This window comes from Falco biarmicus, chromosome 6 (assembly GCF_023638135.1).
Source record: "Falco biarmicus isolate bFalBia1 chromosome 6, bFalBia1.pri, whole genome shotgun sequence".
NCBI lineage: Eukaryota > Metazoa > Chordata > Aves > Falconiformes > Falconidae > Falco > Falco biarmicus.
The window spans coordinates 54,770,595-54,794,065 of NC_079293.1; the positions used below are offsets into that span (position 1 = coordinate 54,770,595).

Sequence of the window (23,471 nt, forward strand, 5' to 3'; positions counted from 1 at the left end):
TACACATACATACTGTCTACATACATAATTTTCCCGATAATAGGATTATAACTGGGCATCTCCATTGCTGTTTTCCAAAAACATACAAGACTCTGGATAGGACTCTGTTTAGATCCATGGGGGATCCCTGAGGATCTGGGGTAACATGAATGTTAAGTGCCCAGGCCTTAGCACACACCAATTACCTAATCCTTTGCTCTTTCAAAAAATAGTATCCACTGCTCTGATCTCTATTTCTTAAGTGTTTGATGTCATCTGTGGTTACCTGAAGCTGATGCTGATAAACTTCAGAACTGTGAACTTCCGAAATCTTGTGTTTCAGGGGGATAATTTAATCACGGAATGCCACTACAATACTGTGGACCGAATTCGCATGACATGGGTAAGAAATGTTTTAATGGATCAAAATAAGTACACAGATAATATTGGGGACCAACATCTTTTTCATAAAATGCTATTAAAAAGTGTGGACTTAACTTGCTAATGCCTGTGTGCATGTAATTATGTATTATCTTTCCTTTCATAGATTCTTAGGTTTTAAAGTCATCAGGACTATTACGATCACAGTCTGATCTCTTGCAAAAGGCATTCATATGACTAGTTTATAAAAATAAGCAAGCCAGCTCATGAAAGCTCTTTAAAAATCAGACTCTGCTGGCTTTCTTTGGAATTGCTTTCTTCATAACATGTATTAACGTGCAAATTCTGCATATTCTAATGAATTATTTTTATAAACTTGTTACACATTTTTCCTCAAAGTTGTAATTGCCAGTTCTTACATACTGATTTTTATTGATGCCATGATCAAGACAGGACCACTTGCTTTTGTGCCTAATGTAGAATCCAGGCAGAATACAGGAGCTTTGGGTTGGGAGGAGGAGGCTGAGCCTCTGCACGCTACCTTTCTCATGAGGTGGGTTTTCCAGCCGCAGTGACCCCCCTGGGCAGTTGCTGCCCCTGGGGTGCCACCCGAGAAGCCTGTGCCGTACCTGTGCACACTTGCAGCCAAGGCACAAGGAGCAGCTGTGCTGCAGCCCCCTGGTGCAGCAGCAGACGAGGCAGGGCCATGGCCAGGGGGTGAGCAGCCTCTTCAGGGTCGAGGGGTTCTGGCTCAGGTTTGGCACAGGGCAGTGCACAGTGTCCCAGACACAACTTTTTAGGTTAGCAGACACTGGCTGTTGCAATGCGACCACTTGGTTTTGAAGGTGAAGCGAATTTGGTTGTTGGGACATGAGCTGGACTGTGCCAGCTGGCTATTAAATTGGAGAGTGATGCCAGACCCACTATGCTTATGGGAGGGGTGTAGCTGCCAGCACCCAGCCTTTGCTAGGGGCTGATCCCGCTTCCTTGGAAGGGGCTGGATCCAGACCTCTGGGAGGTGAGACCTCAGGGAGTTCTGTTCAGCAAGGAAGACCTGTTCCTGGCATCCAGAGAACACAGGGATACCTCTCCCTGAATCACGGCTTGCATGTACGTGCATGCAGTAGGTATATAAAGCAAAGCGAAAGAGTGAGAATGAAAACCTTTGAGTTTTTGTCCTATTTTCTTGTGTGGTGACGACACTAGCTTTTGAGCCTTGGTTCATGTTTTGTCTTCTCCATTTGTATTCCTGTGGTTCTGTGAGGTTTGTGGAACTGTTCCCACACAGGATTTAAGAACATGCAGCTCATAATTTTGTCCATATTTACCAGGATTAATTTTAAATTAGTTGTTTGCCCCCTGGCTTTCATTGGAAGACTGTTTAAGAATGTTTCTTCTAGCTAAAAATCTTAATCTAATTAATTATTTTATAGTTAGTGTTCATTTGTGCTTGAGTCAACATTATCTGTTAACTTAAATAACTCTTCTTTCTTACTCTTTTGCTGTGTATGTACTTACAAGGAGAGTCCATATAGATACGTATTCCATCCTGGCCTCCATTTTACTAGGCAAAGCTCACTTAATTTTTTATTAAGCAGACTAATTATCCTACCAGATTTTTTCTACATCTGTTCTACTTTGAAGCCCTTTTTCTGAAACGTGGTAGATGTAAGTATCTTGGAGATAGCTGAAAATAAACCTGAACTTCTCAGATAGTTCTCTTCAACATAATAGGAGTCTTCCTGTATTGATGTTCTTTCTGACATTTTTTTAAGCTCAGGAGGTACTGCTTGAGCTTGCAGTGTATTTTGTAAATTATGTAATAACTTCTTGCTACTTGATAACTCAATGTGCAAGATAAACCTGTTGAATTGGGCCTCCTGATACACATTTCATTAGCATATAAATGCTAATCGGTGTTTTTATCTGTGAGATTCCAGTGCTATCTTAATTAAAAGAAAAATCCCATTTTCAGGGTGGTCTGAGCACCAGGAATGAAATGTGCCTGTCATATCTGCTCTATTACCCAAGAATCAACCTCACCCGATGTGCAAGCATTCCAGATATAATGGAACAGCTCCAGTTCATTGGTGTTAAGGAAATCTACAGACCAGTCAGGCAAGTAAACTGTTTATGAATATGTGTAGCACCTCTATTTCTGTCTGTGGGATTACAAGGTCATTTTTTTATGAACTTTATTGCTTTCTCGTAGTGCAACATGTTGCTGGGTCACTCATGCCACTTCCTTTCGGTCATTATGCTGTGCTGCTATATTTCTCCTGCCAAATTATTCCCCCCCCCCCCCTTTTTTGTAAATACAAAAGCAGCTTTTTCTGTTAAAGAAATAATATTCCTCACAGCATTTTTTTTCCACCGCAACCATCTGTAAAAACACTATTCAATGTCATCATTGTTTCAGAAAATCTATCAATTTATTAAAACTTAGAAGTGTTTAACATATATAGAGATAATTTTGAAAACAGAGTTTGAGAGCATGGATATTGAATTACCCTGGATAGATTTGTTGTTTATAATGCTGCTGAAGTCAATCAGTGCAACCAGATCTTGGAGCTGTTGCTCACATACAGAACTTAACGCTGTCTCAGTGACACTGACAAATTCAGAAAAGGGGAAGAAGCTGTAAATTAGAAAGGAAACTGAGGGATTAAGAAAATATTAAATTGTTCATAGAGAAAGATAAGTTCTAGATAAGCATCGCAATGGAGAGAAATGAGAGATAGAAGGCTTTGGAAGAATAAGAAGTCAGAGGATGATATGCAAGGTAAGTAGAGAGAAAAACATGGTACCAGTGGTAGGAACCTAGCCAAGAGGAAGAAAGAGCTTTTTAAGTGAACTGTTGACTGCAGGAGCTTGCAATTCTGTGCAAAGACACCGTCTACTGAGTCTACTACTCTTGGACTCCTACCGTTTAGGGAAGAAGGACACTGCACATTTTTGAGATGTAAATCCATGTCAGAAAGAAAACCACCTAGCTCATTCATCAATTCTTCTTCCTAATAAAAATAAGCCACAAGAATCTGAATATTGGCCTGCTGCTCAGCTCAAAAGAGGTAATGTAATTTTGTTGTTAAGATCTTCCTACCTCAATGCTTAACAAATATTAAATACCCACTCTGTGAATGGTAGGGGTTGGGGGCTGTTACCATTTAGGCAACTCAGGATCTATAATAACCACCATTGCATTCAGGTCTGTGCAGTTCAGAGGGCATCTCAGTGCTGGGGTAAACCACAGGCTGGTAAATTTTAAACAATGTGTTACAGTTTCTTTAGTAAGTCAGCAGAAGTGTTGCTGTCCTTCATCATGAGGGTCCTCAGCAAGAATAAAATGCTTCCCAGTGTGTTGAATCTGTCCTTTGATGTCAGTAGGATGACCAGCACAATGGTATCACTCATTAAGAGCAAGAGTTATTTCCAGAATCCAACATAAAATTTAAATTTTGGTAGGAGATGGGAGGAAGCCCACTATAGACAGGATAAATCTGTGTGAATATATAAAAATCAATTAATAGTGTATTTCAGTTTTTAACTGTTTCTTGCAGTGTTTAAAATGAAAAGTATCTCAATAGCAGATAAGCAGTGGAAGTGATTGTGAACAGTGAGAATAGTCTAAAGAGGAAAGTTCCCAAATGAACCAAGTACAGAAAAATAATCAAACAATAGAAAGTAGAATGCACTGTCAGTGGTGAAAGGTGAATTACATTTGTATTGTTGGTTGCACTAAACTAAGGTAACAGTAAGATTTTAAAATAAAATTGATAGACTAATAGTATGTCATCACATTTACATTTTAAAAGTTGTCTTTCCTTATACAGTTTAACAAAACCATATACAACTATTATTGCAAAGTAATTCGATATACAGGCTTACTGGTCTTAGTTCTGAAATTTATATCCAAGACAGAAGAGTTTGAAGAAAGTCACAATGCAATCAATGTCTACTTCATTTTCTACACTATTTCTATTTACAATCTCTTTTAATACAGGGAGAGCACAGTTTCTAAATTAATCCTAGCTAAAAGAGTCTTTCTGAGCTTAGAAAGAAAATATTCTAACAAATGTATGCTCTCTTGAGTATTCATTCATGATAACTGTACTTAAGGAAAAAATGTGTGTTTGGCCTGGGGAAATAAAGATGTTTTGAATAGAGTTAAGTATGCAGACTGTCTGCCGCACATGGAATAGTAATTAGAAGAAGAGATTATTAATGCCTCTAGTATTTATGACCTAATCCACAATTCGTTTCATTAAGCTCTGTCAGCCTAAGGATATGTGACCTGATCTTTATCTTTCTTGTGTCAGTCTTATGCTGGAATTGCTTCACTGACTCCTCTAAAGTCTCTCTTGACTTACACATGAAGGCGAACTGGAAGCAGGATCAAGGCATTGTGTCTCACTTTAAAACCCTTTTTTTCCTCAGTCTAGTGGCACAGACAGTGGTATAAATCATGAGGAGCTGAGATGAAAGTGAATGGACCACAACAGCGTAAAATAGGTTCTTGATTAAAATTATGTCCTCTGTGCCTAGTTGTTGACTAGAGAACTTTGGCATAGGCAGCACTTTACCCAAAGCAAGTGGGAGACAGCCTACTGCAAAGCAACACGGATCTTTTCAAAGCACTTCAGACAGATAAGTCATGCTCTGACCAAAGTATTAATCAGGTTGCTTAGATAAAGTTTTAGCTACTTTAGTTCTTCTACTAGTTGTATTGGGCTTTCTGTTTTAAGAACTTGACCTGTCCACCAAGTTGTTTCTATTCATCCCAGCAGAGTCAAACAAGGAGAAAGCAAGAACAATGGAAAAGCTTTTCAGCTATTTTTAATCTTTCCTTTGTTATTATTTTTGAGTTTTCTTTACTAAATAAAAGACAAGAAGTATCATTCCTTCCCTTTCCACATCTTTGGCTGCTGGCAAATGGGATTGGCCTCACTTGTTCGTGGGGAGGATTCCCACCCGTGGGCATATAGTTGGATCTCTCACAGCAGCACAGCAGGTCTCTACCCTACCCCTGGCCAAAAGTCCCCTTGCAGCCAGCATGTAGGGACATGCCCAAAGGCAATGTCCACAGCACCAATTATTCTCATTTAATCTTGCACTGCAGCAAACCAATGCATGTTAGAGCAACTCCTGTGCTAGGCTGAGTTTTGACCTATGATTTGCGTTGTGACCTGAGCTTGGCAGAGCTGTCTGGAAGGAGCTTTCAAACTGCAAATGGTTCTTTGTAACGCTGTTTGCCAAGCCAAGTAGAGGGTGTGGCTTTTGTTTTGTTTTGTTTTGTTTTGTTTTGAGAAGTTACAACAGAAGATCTGTTTTGTATTGCCTGTGTATTCAATTTGTAGATCAGAGAACAGCAAGGTAATTCTCTTCCTTAAGTTAAAGTCCTTCATTTCTAAAAGCATCTGGCAGCAAGTCCTAAACTGCTGACAACCTTCTGTAAGTCTGTTAAAATAAATGAAACTGCATCAGTTTCCACTAGCGGAGAACTTAGCTGAGAATGTTGACATTAATAGTATATTTGTTTTTCTGAGTAGATTCTCCAAATGCAGGTCCAGCTTGATGGTATTTATGTATTTTTAAAAACATATTTATTTATTTTTCTTTAGGACTTGGCCTTTCATTATCAAGAGTCCTAAGCAATATAAAAACTTGTCTTTTATGGATGCAATGAACAAATTCAAATGGTCCAGATCGGAGGGTCTCTCCTATAATGAACTTGTGCTTAAACTACCAGTGAACGTGAGATGTTCAAAAACAGATAATGCAGAATGGTCGGTAAGTCTGAGTAGACAACAGTGACATGAAACAGATGTGATTTACTATCCTTCATTGCATATGAATAAGTACCTGGTTATACATCTTCAGACTGTTTACACAGCTATATTACAATTACATACAATAACAAATGATGAGAATGTGTTTTTGGCACTTTCATCTAACTCAAGTCCTAGAAGTATTTGGAAAGAATAGAAAAATCGGAGCTTTGATCAGCAGATGGGATCAGTAATAGGAGTATGGAGTCTTTCAGTGTGTCTGGGTCTGATCGGAGACTCACCGTATCTGTGCAGATTAGGTGACCAAGTTAGAAAGCTGTTTTCCCTTGGCTGCCTCACTGTTCAGGGACTTATGTTAGGGTCTTATGATGGATGAATCAAAATCCCTACATCAGGTTGGTTTGTTCTCTGAGGCACTCTGTAGGGGGAAGCTTACTGACTGCATAAGGAAGCCTCGGGAATCTAACATCTTAACTCAGGTATCTAGACTATCTGAAATTATATAAGTACTCTTCCAATATCTCTTGGGTTTTTGTTGGTCTTGTGTCTAAAATGTCTATAGTATTGGGCCAGAAAACATACATTTGGATTGTCTGTTTCCTTTGTGCACCTTTGGAAGATTTTATCTTCTATGGCTTTTCTTTTCCACTTCTCCTTATGAAAAAAAACCCTATAAGATAACAAAATAATTCCTGGGTAAGTTATTATTTATTGTAAATGTCTACTGGTACTTTAACAGGGCTGCTGGGAAAAGCTGTCATTTTTAGTGTCGATATGTGTTTATAAAGAACTACTAGTGCATGTAGTATCATCCCTGAAGCAGATGCTGAAAAATACATATTTCTCCGTGAACTCCTCTACAGAGTCCAAGTTAAGATTCCATTTTAATTTTTTGAGCTTTTTTGCTCAGAAGGGGAGATTCTCTTGTACTGGCTTATGTCCTACCGTGATTTTAGTCCAGCCTAGTAGCTGATACAAGATACTCCTGATTAAATACTTCCTAGGAAAGGACCATTGCCTCATTCTCCTCACCCCACAAAAGAGCCCACGCCACCTCATAGCAGGTCACACAGTGCTTTCAGTTTGCCCTTCCTACAGTGGCATTCTCAGGGCTTTTCAACATCAATCAGACTATTCTGCCTATGGGATGTCAATGAAATACCGTGTGCTATAAGTAATCAAAGAAGTTGTTTCTTTCTAATATTTGTCCCACTACAGACCTTCAAAGAAAAGCAATTATTGACAGTACATGTAACCATTCACCAGTTTTGGTTAAACTTCTTGACCTCTGTAACTGCTGGCCAGTAGCAGCAGTGCAGGCACTCTTTCACTAATTATTTGTCAGAAAGCACACATTTTATCAAAAGGGGGTAGGCTGCCTTTTTTTTTTTTTTTTAATGGTATGCTTTCTGGAAAATGCTGTTCCCCTTTATCTTACAGGATGAAGGAATAATACGACTTAAAGAATGCAGTCAAAAAGTGAGCTCAGTGGAACTGGGAGTGCTTAGTTCTTCCTTTTAATCATAGTTTCCTATGTCAAATGACTAGGACGTATTCATCAAAGCTAAGATTAGGACTCTTTCCTTTCCCTTCCTTTATTAGTGATACTACATTAAATTGGCCATCCTCATCAAAATCAAGAACAGATTCAACCTGAATAGCCAAACAATCAGTGAGTTGTTACAAGGAGGAAAAAACTTGAAGCAGAGGAACTGAGTTGAAAATACCTTCATCCTTCTGTAGGGATGATCTCTTGATCAGTTTCAGCTTCGTGTTGTGTTTGCTAAGATTATGTCAATATTTAGATTATTTTTTTCTGCAGTGCAGGATAATTGCAACATGAAAAAAAACAAAGGAAGCACATGCTATGCAGGTGGGCATTCAAACTTTCAAAAACTTTTGTGCCCAGGAGCTTGCTTTTTGCAGAGCTTCTGTAACATGTAGAGAGTACATTTAGGAAAAGCATAGCCAAGCAGTGTACCCAAATCTCTCTAATTTCACATCAAAACCATGGCAGGCAGGTAGTTTTGTCCAACTCCACAAAAATTGCATAAAAATTCTAAGGGAAAAGTAAAAAATAATATATAGAAATATAACGCTGCTGTAGGTGACTTTGCTTGAGCAAGGACATTGGACCTCTGGAGATCCCTTCCAACTCCAACCAATCTGTGATTCCGTGAAATAATGTGTACACAATTAACTGCCTTGTACATGCAAGTGTAATCCTTGTACATACAGATGAATGCATTCAAATATCATCCAATATCCCTAGAGCACTGTAACACTGTAAACTTCCACTTTTATCTACCAGAAAGATAAAAACAAAAACCCCAAACTAACTAAAAAATTACAGAAAGGAAAATAAGGTCACACAAATCAACCAACAGAAGCCCAACCTTGCTTTACTGGAGAGGATGCTGGGTGTGTACAGCTGTTACGAAGCTGAGAGTGATGGATGCGCACGCTGGCTGATCATTTGGCACGCAATATATTTTTTTACTGAGCTTGATGTCTCAACAGTAAGAGTCATAACCCCAGTACAAAACTAACAATAGATTCTCACGCAAGCTGCCAACTAGGTAGAGAGCAAAATACAGATTTCTAATTTTATGTGATAAAACTCTGATCATTTTTTATTATTTTAATTGCAGATCCAAGGCATGACAGCTTTACCACCTGAAATAGAGAGACCGTACAAGACAGAACCAATAACATGCAGCTCATCTTCCTGTTTATGTAGCAGTTTATTCCTCACCCTGTTATTTGTTGTATATGTCACAGCCAGTACCCTAGGAAACATTGGGTCCTCTGTATAATAAATTTTATTCATTTGTGTTCTGTGTGCCATGTGTTCGGATGTGTTTGCACTGTTGCTATTGTAGATTTATTTTTTTACCTATTAATAAACTAAATTTGCCATTTGAAAATAAAGTGTGTGCTTCCTCTGAAAACTGTGGGGTTTTTGGTTTTCTATGTAAAGTATGTATAAAACACAGAAGGTACACTGGCACGTTGCATATTGAAATCTTTTCCTGTACCATTTTCTTACACTTTGTCCTGGCTCTTTCACGTGGTGTTTTCAAAATCAACTATGTATATGGGTAAAATTAATAAACTAAAAGCAACTGAGTTAATCACATTAAACCTGATGTGTGCTGTATTATTTTGTCTTGGTTCTTGACATCTGCAGGTTATGAAATTACTGCTGCATGGACAGGTCTTGCAAACTTGTATTTGGGCATGTTTGACTGGCACGGCCATAAAGCTACAGGAAGGATTCATTCAGGGAGGACATCTCTGGGAGCAACACACTGCAGACTGTCTCAGCTCCTGAGAGAAGCAGGCACTATGGTTGTGAAAGGGATGAAAACACAGGCAGAACCTCAGATCTCCCCATAATCATTCCTGTATGAGTCCTTTGACTCAGCAGGGATTTCTTTTCCCCAGTCTCTCTCAATTCAGTGAGTTTCTTTTGTCTTAAGGCATTTGTACAGTGAGTAAAGCTTTGATGACAGGTAGGCACACCTTTGTTAGATTTGATCTGGACAGCAGTAGCAATAAAGATCTATCGCATGGCCAGGCTCTGGCATATACCAGGGAACCAGAGTACAAGTTTGCCATGAGCTATTGCACATGCTGAGCATCGCAACAGGCCAGACTGTTAAGAGGTTATTTTTGTGTCTCGTGTACAATTTTTTAATTATTTGGAAATCTGCAACTTTTTTACTCAGATGGTGTTGGGTAGGGAAGATTCCCAAAAGATACCTGATTTATTGCTCCCCAATGAAATTATGCAACAGAGTAGAAAAGGACATTGAACATCCAACCCCCCCCTTATTTTTATAGCCACTCTGCAGTTACAGTAAACTATAATTTTTCCACAGTCCTGCATAAACTTTACTGGAGTGTGGCTATAAAACCACCTTGTTTTGGATGTTTAGAGGGCTTCTGTGACCACTGCAGCACCTGCATTACAACTAACCTCTGTAGACTTAGTTACATACAGATTTTGTTATGTACGTTTTATGTCATCGATCAAGAACCTGACTGAGCTGAGATAAACTGCTTTTCTGAATATTTTTGTTTGTTAACTTAATGACTTATACCTGTCTGTGTCATGCACCTCTTAATGAGGGCAGGCTTTTCTGATGCAAAGAAATTTCACATAAGAAGGAAAATAAGGAGGGGAGAGGAGATTTGGGAACTGTCTTCTCTGCATTTGAGAAGTGAGAAGGAAAGCATCACAAAGCTTGTAAGGGCTCCTTTGTGGGTAGCCAAAATGACAATGTGTGTGACAATTAACACAGAAGAGAGCCACTGAAGCAGCTAATGCCTCAAGTAGAGATGAGAGAATTGATTCATTTTCTAGGAGCTGTAACAATCTCATTACAAAATTTATGCACAAAGGGACTTTAAAATGAGCCATGAAGGTAGAGGTTCACAGGACCAGCTAAATGCTCCTGATGCTGCAGTCTGCACATGGGGCAGAAGCAACTCTGACCAAATCCTGGGAAATTTCTTCACTGTTGAGCATCTGCTTGCTCTAAATATACCTGGACAGCAGTATATTCTGCCACCTTTCCCACTGGTGCTGGATAAGGTAAAGGGAAAGGTGTATGCCAGATAGGATATGGATTTTTTGGGGTCAGACCTCTGAAGTTTCAATAAAGAAGCATAACTATTTAGATGTCTCCTTCCTGCCAGTGGAAGAACTAGGCTTTTTTTTTTTTTTCATGTTCCTGAATAGAACTGGGTGAAAAATGAAAACCAAATTATGGTCATGGTGAATTATAGGCAGAAAGATCTTCTGAATGATTATTTGTACAGATCTGTTCCGATCCTGAAAAGCTGGGACATCCTCTAGCTAAGAAATCACAGAGCCCAGGGTGCATCTTACTGTAAAAGCAGTCAGTGGGAGCCTTGGCCTTTCTTACACTTGAACCCGTTCCTAAAGTGGGCATGTTTGAACAGCTTTTTGTCAAGGATCAAAGGGAAAAATAATAGAGAATGAAATGAGAAAAAAGCATTTGTGTTGGACAGGGGACCCCTTTCACATGCAGTGCTGTCTCTCATTTGCTAATAGATGTAGTCTACTGGCATCAGCCCTATGTTGACTTGGTTTGTAACAAAGATAAAGCAGGTCTAGGGTTATTTTCCATTCACTCAGCTGTTCTCTGATTTGATGCAATTTCTTATCTACAGGGATTTCCTTTCCATGGGCGTCCATCCTAGAACATATGAACAGATGGGTGTTGCTGTCATCCAGTATGCCATGAGATGATGTAAAGCAAAGCTGGCTCAGAAAGGATGTCTGTGAGAGATAACTGCCAGTATACCAGGAAGACCTGGCTTATACACTGAAAGTTTATTTTTGTTTAACCTGCAAACGTTTTATGACTTCTGGAGGAACTGAAAGGAAAATTTTGCTTCACAGGTAAATAAAAAGCGAGACTGGTGATACAGTTCTGGGATACTTCCAGCTAAAAGCATCCAAACTAAATGTAAGCACATTACATTATTAAAGAAACTTAAAATAAGAAAACAAGTAAAAGATGAAAGTCTGAAATTGTCAAAAATTCAAAGCATGGATAAAGATGAAAAACGCCATGAGCTAACTCTGTGCCGCTTAAGAAAAAACAGATGGGGCAAACAGATATCTAGTCACACTGCACATGAAAAAGTTCTCAGGCACAGAGATATCAATGCTTTTCTTTTGATATTATGCTATGCTAAAGCATATACTCTTGCATTGTATTGCTACCCAAAGCTTTCATAATAGTTATAGTTAAAAGTATCTGCAGTCAATAGTTTTCATGCTAACCATAGTAGAGATGTTGATTATACACTGGAAAATCAATGAGCTAGGGGTGATGAGCACAAAATGACTCAACACAATACTTTTAGCAGTTTTGTCATTCAAAGGTTTTCTGTGTGAAGAAATGTTACAAATTTAGAGTGAGAAGCTAAATATATAACTATTTTAGTGGTTTAAGGAGTTGCATTCTGGAGTAGTTGTTGAAAATCCCATTCTGCTTAAATCAGACTCCCCACACGATGGTCCAGCTGCCTGTGACCTGTAGACTATCCATAGATGTACTATTAATACTACTTAATCCCTTTCAGTTTTGTTATTTATTCATTATGAAACTTCCATTTAATGAACATATGGATCTCCTGCAATATTCATGTTATCTGAATCAACAACCATTCGAGATTTTGCCTGTGTCTTGTAAAACCAGGATGCAGGAAAACTGAGAAGGGAGTGTTGGAGTTTACATAGCTGTTTGATTTGCCCCTATAGAGGAGTGTGTCATTCTCTGTTTAGCCCACCCATAAGGCTGACCGTGCCACCCCATGTCAGCCCATCCGTGCCTGTGTGACAGTGACGTGTAGGCTGGGTGCAAGTGTGGACCGGCACAAGGGCGAGAAGCAGAGCCGCAGTCGTGGAGGGGGGTGGGGTGCAACTGTGTTGGGCTTAAGCCCTTTCGGGAGGGGGTATCTGGCTTGGTAACTGGACTGGCTGGTTAAAAAGAGAGACTGTATCACCATATTATCCCAGATGTTGAAGAGGCACAAATTTAATAAATAAAACTTAGCAGAAACACTGGCCTTATTCTCCTCTTTCCTCCCTTCATGCAGAATGTGACTATTTTTAGACCAATTATTACTTCTGGAATGTTTAAGAATTTCCACTCCTTCCGCTCTCTGCCTCTTATTTCTAATTTTCGGTACATCCCTGTCTTGCATGAAAAACAGAGATAGCAAGCTTATCCCAAACCTTTTAGCAGAGGGGAAAGCTGGGAGAAGAAAATGACAGTTGTGACACAGAGAGATCTTCTGGGCTGCTTCCTCCATCCCCATGGAAGTTTCCTTAGGCAATGGGTAGCCCTGGGGGCATTTGCCCTCCAGAGGGCACACCAAGGCTGGCACAGGCTGAACAAGGGGTGGGGGCGGCCACGAAGTTTCCCCTTCTTCAGCCCCTGCAAAGAGGTTGGCAGTTCAGGCGCCCACCCGCAGCTACCAAAACCTGAAGCCTGGTACTTAGTGCACTCACCTAGGCTAAAGGTATGAACATAATTTATTTTTGTACTTCAGAACTAGCAAAGTAGAATACATTTCTCATCTGAATTTTCAGTTTGGTGGTAACTTCAGTTTGCAGGAAAAACTGTAAGATATACAGCAAACATAAGATGATTTAAGGCGTCTAGAAACAGGACTTATAGTCTGCTTCCAAGAGTTGGCCATCCTGCTCAAAAGAAGACATGCTAAAATTCAGTACAAGCTCTTCCAAACGACTGAACAAGAATCACATCTATCATCACTTGAACAATCCTATATAATCAGATGTGGCTGTTCCTACCACCCACTTGGCTTGCATTGCATCCACAGACTTCAGTGTTGAAAAGCATTTTCAACAGGTACAGTTACATGGCAGATTTTTTACAGGTGCAAATGTGTTTCTTTGCTAAATTTGTGATTGTTTCTCCTACTTATCCTGCTCTTCTTCTAGGTGAGATAATGTGAGTGTTACCTATATGAGGTAATGTTCATGGAGGACCGTTTTCTTCTGCATAGTGTATAAGTGCCAACATTAAATGGTGCAAAATGATTTTTAAATGCTGTCATTAATATAATTGTCCTAAAATCTATTCCTGCCTTCCTGCAGAAAGAAGAGAATAGTAACTCCTGATTCCAGTAACTATGCTAAATCTGACTACCTTCAAGACAACCTGTAAAAAATTTCAAGCCTACATGTACCACAGCTGTAACAATACGCAGAGAACAGGCAGGTTTCCCCAGACAGCTGTGATGAGTGAGCCACTGACTCCAGCAGTATTTGTTTGCTCCATGTCCTGCCTCTCCAGTCTTTGTAGCGCTGATGGTGACCTATCGTTTGTGGCTTCAGTGGTGACTTCTGTGCCAGCTGTGTAGGGGGAATTTCAGAGTCCCTGCTGCTCTTTGCCCCTTGCCTGTGATGAGGAGGGCTGGAACTGCCTGGGGCCACCAGCTTTTTCAAGGCTGCCCTGCAAATAGCCTTGGGTCTCAATGAAACTGATGAGTAGGTGAAATATGTTTCCTTGTTTTTAAAATACACTCACAAAATTGGGTAAAACTGTATTCTAATGTGTGATGGGAATTCTGAACTGAAGAAATCACATCGCTGAATTATCTACATTACATGGTGTTTAAATATTCATGGACGCTGAATGTAGAGGTATAAAGGAAGTGTGACATTTTAATAGTATGAAGGAGGATAGTTACTCGAAATATACAGGGAAAATGTTCGGTATCCTGTGAATACCTGTCTCAGAAGGAAAATCATTATAACATATAATCGTTATGCATGGTTAGGAAGGTTGATGAACAGTGTAGAGGTGGCTGATTAAATACTTGTTGGAGTGTCCTTTTAAAATTACTGGTTTAAACTGTATTGTTAAGATTTCTGAGTAATTTGAATTAAATAACCTTTTTAGTCAAATGCAAACAAACCCTTAAATTGTAAATGTCTTCAGAAAGGAAGGGTGGTATTTTGTGAGTGTGTAAGTGATAATGTTACAGGGTCAGATGGTAACAACTGCCTTATCACCACTTGCTCAGAATAAAATCATTGTGAGATTCTTTGCTTGCTCCCTTGACTGGAAGAGTCCAGGACGGACAGAGCATGTCTTGTGTTAGCTAGGACAGACAAAAACTTTCATCTCCCAGACTTATTAGGATTAAACTATATCTATTTAATCTTATTTGACTTAAACTTTCTATTATGTTTTCAATTATTAAGATCCTGTCCACATCATACTGCAGGGGTCAACTTCTATTATATCATGGGCAGCATATAGATAACTAACTAGATAGATATATATTGCAGCAGTTCTTAGTTTGCAGAGAATGCCTTTGGGAGAGCATTGACCACCTATCATGAAATATCACAACCTTTTAACCATTGAAAAGATACAGAATATGCAGTGGGGCATATTTTTCATTCAGCTTATACCTTTTCCTTGCATTTTAAGCCTCAGAAGCTAAAAGCATATGTGGCTTGTGTTTGGAGTGGGGTTTTTTTTGTGTTTACTGTACAAAAGGCAGCCATTTTTCCCTAGCTGCCATGCATCCCTACATTCTGTTGATTTTACTGGGGATATGCCAAAGCTCCTTAAATGACACCAAATGTTATTCCCTCTACCTACCTCCAAGCCAGCTGAGGTCTCTGTTTGTTCTGTGTAGCAGAGGAAAGTGTAGAACACAGGTCTCCGGGAGGGATAGCTCTCCCTTGACAGCATTTTGTGTGAAGGAACACTTTGCTCGAGATTATGCTAACAAAATTTCACTTTAATTGGATGTCTTTTTGCACTTGCTACGCTGTATGCCACAGACTCATGTAACAGCAAGTCTGGGGCATCAGGTCTGATCTAGGATAACGTATTGCAATTACACTGCCAGTGACCGCTAACACTGTGGTGTTAGGGTGAGCTCTGAGAGTCAGAAAACTCGTATTGTAAAATGCAAACAGATTGTATAAATACTCCTGGAGACTCAGAGAGTTACTGGGAAAGCAAATTGCCTTTTGTGAGGCTGTTGTCTCCTGTCCTATATATGCTTCCCATGGGTTACGTATACATAACCTTGTAAATGCTTCCAGCTTCTTCCATCCCAGTAAGCAAGAAACCAGCTGGGAGCTGAATGTGGTTCTCTCACTGATTAACCAGCAGGCAGACTCATTACAGGTGGTTTACGATTCCCTTACGAAATAGTGGCAAAGCAAAAAAAAAAAAAAATAAAAAAAATTACTCTTTTGTAGTTTTACAGGCCTGAGTAACTGTTTCCGCAGCACATTGTCATTACTTAATCATAATTTAACTTTCCTGTTTGCAGTGTTTTAAAAAACATAATTGTATTTTTCCACTACAAATTTCTAATCTCTTGAAAAGAAACCTGGCAAAATCCAAGCTACTGACTTGTTCCCCTGCTCTAACTCAGGGACTGTAGAATAAAAGGGTTTTATATCTTGACACAATACTGTGAAGAGTCTTGTTTTATGAAGAAACAAAAAAAAAATGTGACAAACTCAAATGCCTTTCAGGTTTGTTTAAGCATAGATGACCAGTAGAAGAGAAAATAAATTAAAAATACCTATTTCATTAAGACAAATACCATTTCTGTGGGTGTCCTGTTGGTTTTATCGAGAATTTCTGCTCTCAGGTCTAAAATAGCATGTTGTGTGGTTATCTTAAGATTGTATGACTAGCTTGTTATCAGAGGATGTCTTAAGACATTTAAGGGGATAGGCTATGAAAACTTCTTAATTCTGTGCAAAACCACGCCAGGCATTTCTGGGCAATATAGTAAACTTCTATAAATATGTCTTTTAGACATCAAGTTCCAAGTCTGCAATACGCTGTGAAGGCTATAAACCCTGCTCAAGTGTTGGCCATTATTTGTGGCATCATGTAATAAATCTGAGAGAAGCTTTTCCCAGATTGTGCCATCACTGAGGAGACTGAAATTGAAATACTGAACCTGGACACATTTTTAGATTTAACAAGTTGGATTTACTGCTGATGTAAAGTGACACAAATCCATTATAGAACTGTATGAGTGTACCTCATTCTTTAGCAGCAGAGGAGTTGGTCCTTCCAGGCTGGCAAGATGTAGAAAAGCAGGTCAGAAAGTTGAGAAAGACATCACAGGAACCAGACAGCAGGAAAAAAAAAATAAAGATAAATGCGTCCAGCAGAACATACCTCCAAAGGATAGTGCTTTTTAGCTATCTTGGGAAGAGTTGGTCTGTAGAGCGAAGAGCGATGATCCTTGTATGTGAAATCTGTGGGCATTTTTGAAAGGCATGATAGAAAGAACAACTGGCTTCATACTTAATGCACTGAACAAAGCTTTAAGAGTCCCAAGTTCAGTAGCCTACCCATGGCATCACAGTAAGTATGCCTGCAGTTAAACCGTTACAAACTCCAAACCACTCCAAACAGTGTGATGGTGAATAAATATGTGAAAATGTGCACGTGGGAGCTGGATACCACTGAGACAGAGGACTGCCAGAAATGTACAAGGAGTGTATCGGTGCAGAAGAGGAGAAGGAATTATTAAAGTGGTTTTTTTGATAATTAGGCAAACAAGAATTATGGAAGGCTAGAAAAGAAAACTAGCCAAGACTTCCTGATTATGAAATCTGTCCGACTGCTTGTTCATCTCCTATTTGAAGTCCTGGGTCTTTATTGTCTGGGAAAGATAATCTTACATTTGGCAAAACCCAACTACTTTACAGAACATTCCTGTATTGGCAGAAGATAGTCTGGTAACCAGATAAGAACTTGCCTTTGTAAACAGAAAGATAAAACATGCCTTTTCCAAGCACCTCTTTTTTCTGTAGGTATATTTTTGCATGTATCACGTTCATAACCAAAACTTTGTTAAAGGACTAATATCTGTTTGCCAAAATTGATATTCAGAAATGGTTCTTTTCTGGGTTGGTTTGTTTTTTTGTTTGTTTTGTTCTTCTTAAACCCAACATGGATTCACTGACTTTGTCTCTCTCTATTTTTTTTTTAAGAGTGTTTGTATGACATTGGAATAGTTCAGAAATTTTGGATATTGCAAGTTGAGGAAAAGATTTCATATCAGAAAAATATACATATTAAATTTGCTAGTCAGCCTCAACGGCAGCACAGAGAATAAAATAGATTAATCTGTACTGTGTCCTCTTCAAAGTTTATTTTTCACTCAAACCCCTCAGTTTTCAATTTCTGCACTAACAGGAAAAGTAGGGTCGCTCCCTTACAATCAGTACTTGCTCGACTAGGGGTTGTCTTCATTTATTTGGGTTTAGTTCCCAGCTGGTTTACTACTATAATTTCCTCTCTCTGGCTTCCCTCCCTCTATTCCCATTCCACAGCCCTAGCTAGAATTTTCTTATTCCTTTGCTACCTCATCATGTGTAACACAAGATCCCTGCTGATCTTGCTTTCACTACCAAGGTTTTCATTTTTCTTTTGTCTTCTAAGAAGAAAAGACACATACTTTACACTGGCTGGCATAAAGAAATAGTTATTTTGCTTATTCAGCCCTGATGACTACCAGAATGAGGGTGCACCTGCAGAGCTGGGTAACAGTGGAGAAGGAATTTTACAGGGCTGAAATCTGGATTGGTAGCAGGTACTCGCCACCTTCCCCAGGGTATGCTATGGATTCGCCCTGCTGTGCCCACCCACTAACCTTTAAGCAATGTGCAGCTGAGATACCCAGGCGGGAGAAATGGACTTGCCAAGCACACAGTGAGACATAAGGCTCATATAAGACAAGCTGTTCATGTCTTTTTTTGGTCCCATACCAGCTGGTATTTAGTACACTACGCAATTTTCAGAGGATGGAGGGCTTTTTCTGATGAGCAGAAGGAGTCAAGTACTACTTTTTTCCCCTTTCATGTTTTCCTCTTCGTTTTTGCATTAAAACTTGAAAAAAAACAGAGCACCAGATCGAAAAGATAACTGCTTATTGAACAGCACTCTCTGCTGCCGCCTGAGAGATCTGCATGTGGTATCGGCTTTAAGTTTTCCAAAGCTAAAGAGGACACTTCATAGGATGGGAGAACCTTCTTATAAGGAGCTAGAGGGGATGGTGTTAAACAGTTTTTGATCCCAGTCCTAAACCCTGCTGTTTGCCCTGCCGGGAAAAGGGAAGAGCTCAGTAGTAACAAAGGAAAGGAAGGCAGGAGGGCTTAGGGTCCATGCATGCATTAAAATCCATCCTCAGTTCCCACCTGGCTTATCTCCTACTAAGGCAGCATCCTGTGCAGGTGCAGAGGTCAGAGTGGACGAGCTCACATCAGGCAAGACCAGTGATGGGCTCTGTCAGTGCACTTCAGACAACACCTTTACAACAGCAAAAAAACCCAATCAAACACCGGCCTCCTTCAAATAAAAGTAATTTTACTTAGGTCTTGTCCAGGAATAAAGCATTTTTATGTGTAAACTATTACAACTGTAATTTATACCAGTACAAATATTTTTGCAGTGGCTGGCCCACTCCCAGAAGGCAAAGGAAATAAACAGTACCAAAAAGGAACTAGATAGGTGCACTTACACCAAGTTATACTGGTAAAGCAGTGTTAAAGTGTTTAACCCGCTCCAGAGCTAAAGCAAAACTGCTATGTAGACAAAACCTCATCACCAACACCCCATCATTTAAACTCATTGTTTAAGCTTAATAACATAAATAGTGATAGATGGGAGTGTCAGACAGCCCCAAAATGAAATGCAATTGGGAAAAAAAAAACACCAAACCAACCAGAAGAAATAAAACGGGAATATGAAACAAGATTTAAAATTAAGGCCCTGCCATCTTGTGGTACCAACGGAGAATAACTCCAGTGCTGCAGCAGTCGGTGACGGCTTTGGCACCCAGCAGGGCAGGCTGATTTTCCAGCCCCCGCTCTGGAGCGGAGCAGAGCATCGCCCCAGTTTCCTGCATCACCTCGCCTGGCTGGAGCAGCCCAGCAGAGAGGAACGCTTTCCTGGGGTGCAGCTCCCACTGCAGCAAGATCCTCGTCAGCCTGGACTGCTGCGTTTGAACATACCAACTTATCTTTAAAGAAATTACAGACCATGGGAGAAGCAGGGGTTTAAAAACTGTAGCATTTCAGTACCCACCTAATGGGGACTATTAAAAGAATTTTATCAGTTTTATCTGCCTGTTTTAATTGTTCATTGCTTTATCTTTCCATAAGCACACAGGATGCTTACTCCACATTTAGGAATACCATATTGATTCGGATTTGCTGAATCCAGCATCCCAACAGAGGTGAGGCTGCCACCGCTGCGTGTCCCCAGATACAACCAGTAGCAAGGCTGAGTCTGTATCCTCTAAAGGCACACATGCACAATATGATGTACACATACACACAAATATACACCTCTGGCCCCACAGAGCGACACCAACAGTGATACTTAACATATGCATGGACAACACAAAAAGCCTAATCCTGTTCTCTTCCATGGCAGTCCATGATGAAAGTCCATCAGTAGGAAATACGTACATACAAGTAATGTGAATCCTTCCGGTAGATGGTCCCTGGACTTACAAGCCCCCAAGGCTCACTGCCGTGCTCCATTTGCTAGTGCTCAGAAAGACACACAGAGACACACACAGACACCCCCCTGCAGCTCCCAAGCCTCTTGCTTTGCCCACCAGCCAGTCCAGTGTGATGCTGGTTGATGGTCATACACCGACACCCCCCCCCCCCCCCCCGCCCCCTGCCCCCCCCCACCTGCTCCAGGTGCTGGCACCCAGACATGTGGCCCTGTGACCCATGGTCCCACTCCATCTGCTGGCACTTAGACTAACCCCCACACACACATGCAGAGGAAAATAACCAGAAATGGAGCTCAGCCTCTCCTCTCCATTGAGAAGCCAGGGTGGGCTGTGTCAATGCAATGCAAGGCATGGCCAGACAAGCGTACTGACCAGTAGCCTGCTTATGTGCGACTGGCCCCTTTTATGTGCAACTGGTCCCTTTTATTCCTTTAGCCTCATATTTTTCCACCCTTGTTTTTGCCTGTCCTGATTTCACCTGGGATAGAGTTAATTTTCTTCTTAGTAGCTAGTGCAGTGCTGTCTTTTGGATTTGGTGTGAGAATAATGTCCATCACACACTGATGTTTTTAGCTGTTGCTAGGTAATGTTCATACCGAGTTAAAGACTTTTTGGTTTCTCAGGCCCTGTCAGGTAGAAGGCTGGAGAGGCACAAGAAGTTGGGAGGAGATACAGCCAGGACAGCTCATTATATAAATTGGGGGGGCGGTGGGCGGGTGTTGGCTGGGGCCTTGCTATCACTGTTTGGAGACTGGCTGGTCATCAGTCAAGTGGGTGGTGAGCAATTGTATAGTGCATCACTTGTTTTCTTCTCTCTCTTCCCTTTGGATTTCATTCCTCTCCTCTCCTCCCTCCTTTTCATTATAATTGCTGTTGTTATTATTGTTATTGGGTTTATTGGTTTTATTTTATATTATTTCAATTACTAAATTGTTCTTATCTCAACCTTAGAGTTTTACATTCCTTCCTGATTCTCCTCCCCTTCCCTCTGGGTAGGGGGAGCGAGTGAGTGGCTGTGTGCTACTTCGTTACTGTCTGGGGTTAAGCCACGACATTGCCCAAACCACCTCAGTCGCTCTCTCTCTGCCTTTGGTTTTTCCCTTAAATATCCTATAATAAGTCCCCAAATGGTATTCCCCTGCATTCTGTAATGAGTCTCAGACCCCAAGGCATAGCCCTCCTCGGTCTGTGGGGTGCTCTGGAGAGCCTCTCCCCTTAACTCTCACGGTGGGTGTCCCCCCCAGTCACTCCCCATGGGGATGATCACTCCCCTTGTGATGCACTGGTAGTATCCTTGCAGTGCCTCATTTCTTGAACGGATTATTGGGATTCCCCACTGGCACCACACCTCTCTGCTCCCCCTGTGTAAGGAGATGAGCCACATAACAAGGTATGTGTTCCTAGGCTGCATGAGCAGCTGCTGTATTGCTTAAAAGCTGCTAGTCCCTATTCATTGGTTCTCACTGTTCATTCTCTACAACTGTTGAGGCAGAGATCTCATGCAAAGCACAGCAACGTGATGAAAAGGCACACATGGGGGAGAGCCAATCTGTCGCTGCCTGACTTTGCAGCCAGGGGCATATTCTTAAAAAACATTTTTCTTCTGCAATTTCATCTTTAGAAGTAACATGAAAAAATCAGAGAGATGCTGCCAGGTGCTACCCATGGATATGCAAGCTGCTCTTCCCACATGTTGACAATTCAGTAGCCAAATGTCTACAGTTCAATTCTTCCTGGACAAGGAGGAAGAAACATCTGCAATTTTTGGCCACAGCCGTTTGCACCAGCTGAGGAGCAGTCTGGGCAGACAGCCTGAAGCTCCCTGGTTCATGCAGACTGCTGCACAGGATTTGCACAGGAGTGGCAGACAGGGAAGAGGCAAAAAAGATGCATGACCAAACAACAGATTTGGTGGACATCTGCTGGCAGCAACCCAGTGATGGAAAACTACTGGACTTGCTGGTTTACTGTCTATACATTGGACTGTGCTCTAAGCCCATTTGTAGAACCTGAGCACCTGTCTCCTCTCAGCCTTTATGCCCAGCCCAATTTCTGTTCCCGGGTTCAAATGAGAGGAGTGCTTCAGTGCCTCCAGGGAAAAGGGACTGTGTGTCAAAAACAATGTATTTTTAACTAACATCTTACTTGGAAACTAATTTGAATCACTTGGCTGATCTTTTTCCACAAATAGAACAGCCTAAAGCAGACACTAGACATGGAAAATTTTGTTTGAATAAAGAGTTCAGAAACATTATAGACAGCTGAGAATAGGACCTGCAAATGGTGGGGAAACCTTAGTAGTAACTAATTTAGTTAAGCACTTTTACAAGAATCTTGCTGGAAAGCTGAATAATTCAACAAAGATAGTTTTTATTTTTTTTCATCAATGTTGAGTTTTGCCTCCCTTCTGACTCATCTCCTATAGAGATATATAGCAGTACCTGAGACAGATTAGTGCACTTTTACATCTCCCTTCAGAAGCTAATATAAAATATTACTACTTACTATGATCATCCTTTTCTTCAGCATTTTTGTTACATATGGAAGAATTAGCAAGATTTTTCTGAATTGTGATTATTAGAAGTGAAGTGAGAATTACTAAAAACTTGAAATTCGGTATTTTTCTTAGTTTTTTTACAGGCTGTACCACACATGTTAATTCTTAATTCAGTTGTCAGTTTTATGGTCAACAAGTCTCATGTTTTTCTGTTATGGAAAAGCAGACTCTGAAATGTAAATCACCTGGAAAATGATGTATCACTAGCAGTTATAGTTTGCCTTCCCTTCTTTCCTGCTCTATTCTCAAGTGACTTTACTGTAGAACAGGGTAAATGCTAATAATAAATTTTCACCTTCTTTTTTAAGATAGTAGGTGCAAGAAAAGTTACTTGGAAAATATTGCATATTGTTTCTGCTGTACCATCCCTTCCTTGGAAAGGTTCACGCTTGCCCAAGTAATATCAAAGTAGTGGAAAATGAAGACCTTTTGAGGTATGCACGATATGCCTAAATCCATCTTCCCACTCCCTGTCCTAGAGAAAGTGTCCCCTGCTCCCTTGCTAGCACAGGGAAGGGCAGCTGGCTGCCAGCCCTCTTCCAGGCAACAGAGGCTGGATCACAAAAGCAAAGCCAGTTTGTTTTGCCTCCAGAGCCAAGAAAAGCAGGTCCGAAGGTAAGATGGACTATTTTACCCAGATCCGTAACATATTCAGCTCGTTCAGACTG

At 40.5% G+C, this 23,471-nt stretch overlaps 1 protein-coding gene across 1 annotated transcript in view; it reads left to right on the plus strand.

Annotated features, from left to right (window-relative positions):
- MOXD1 (monooxygenase DBH like 1) overlaps positions 1-9,293 on the plus strand; it is a 51,495-nt gene extending 42,202 nt beyond the window's left edge. Inside the window, exons 9-12 of the mRNA XM_056342824.1 lie at positions 323-382; positions 2,336-2,478; positions 5,982-6,150; positions 8,801-9,293. Coding sequence (XP_056198799.1) covers positions 323-382; positions 2,336-2,478; positions 5,982-6,150; positions 8,801-8,965 — 537 coding nt within the window. The 3' untranslated portion in view covers positions 8,966-9,293. The remainder of the gene's footprint in view (positions 1-322; positions 383-2,335; positions 2,479-5,981; positions 6,151-8,800) is intronic.
- Positions 9,294-23,471: the final 14,178 nt, after the last annotated feature.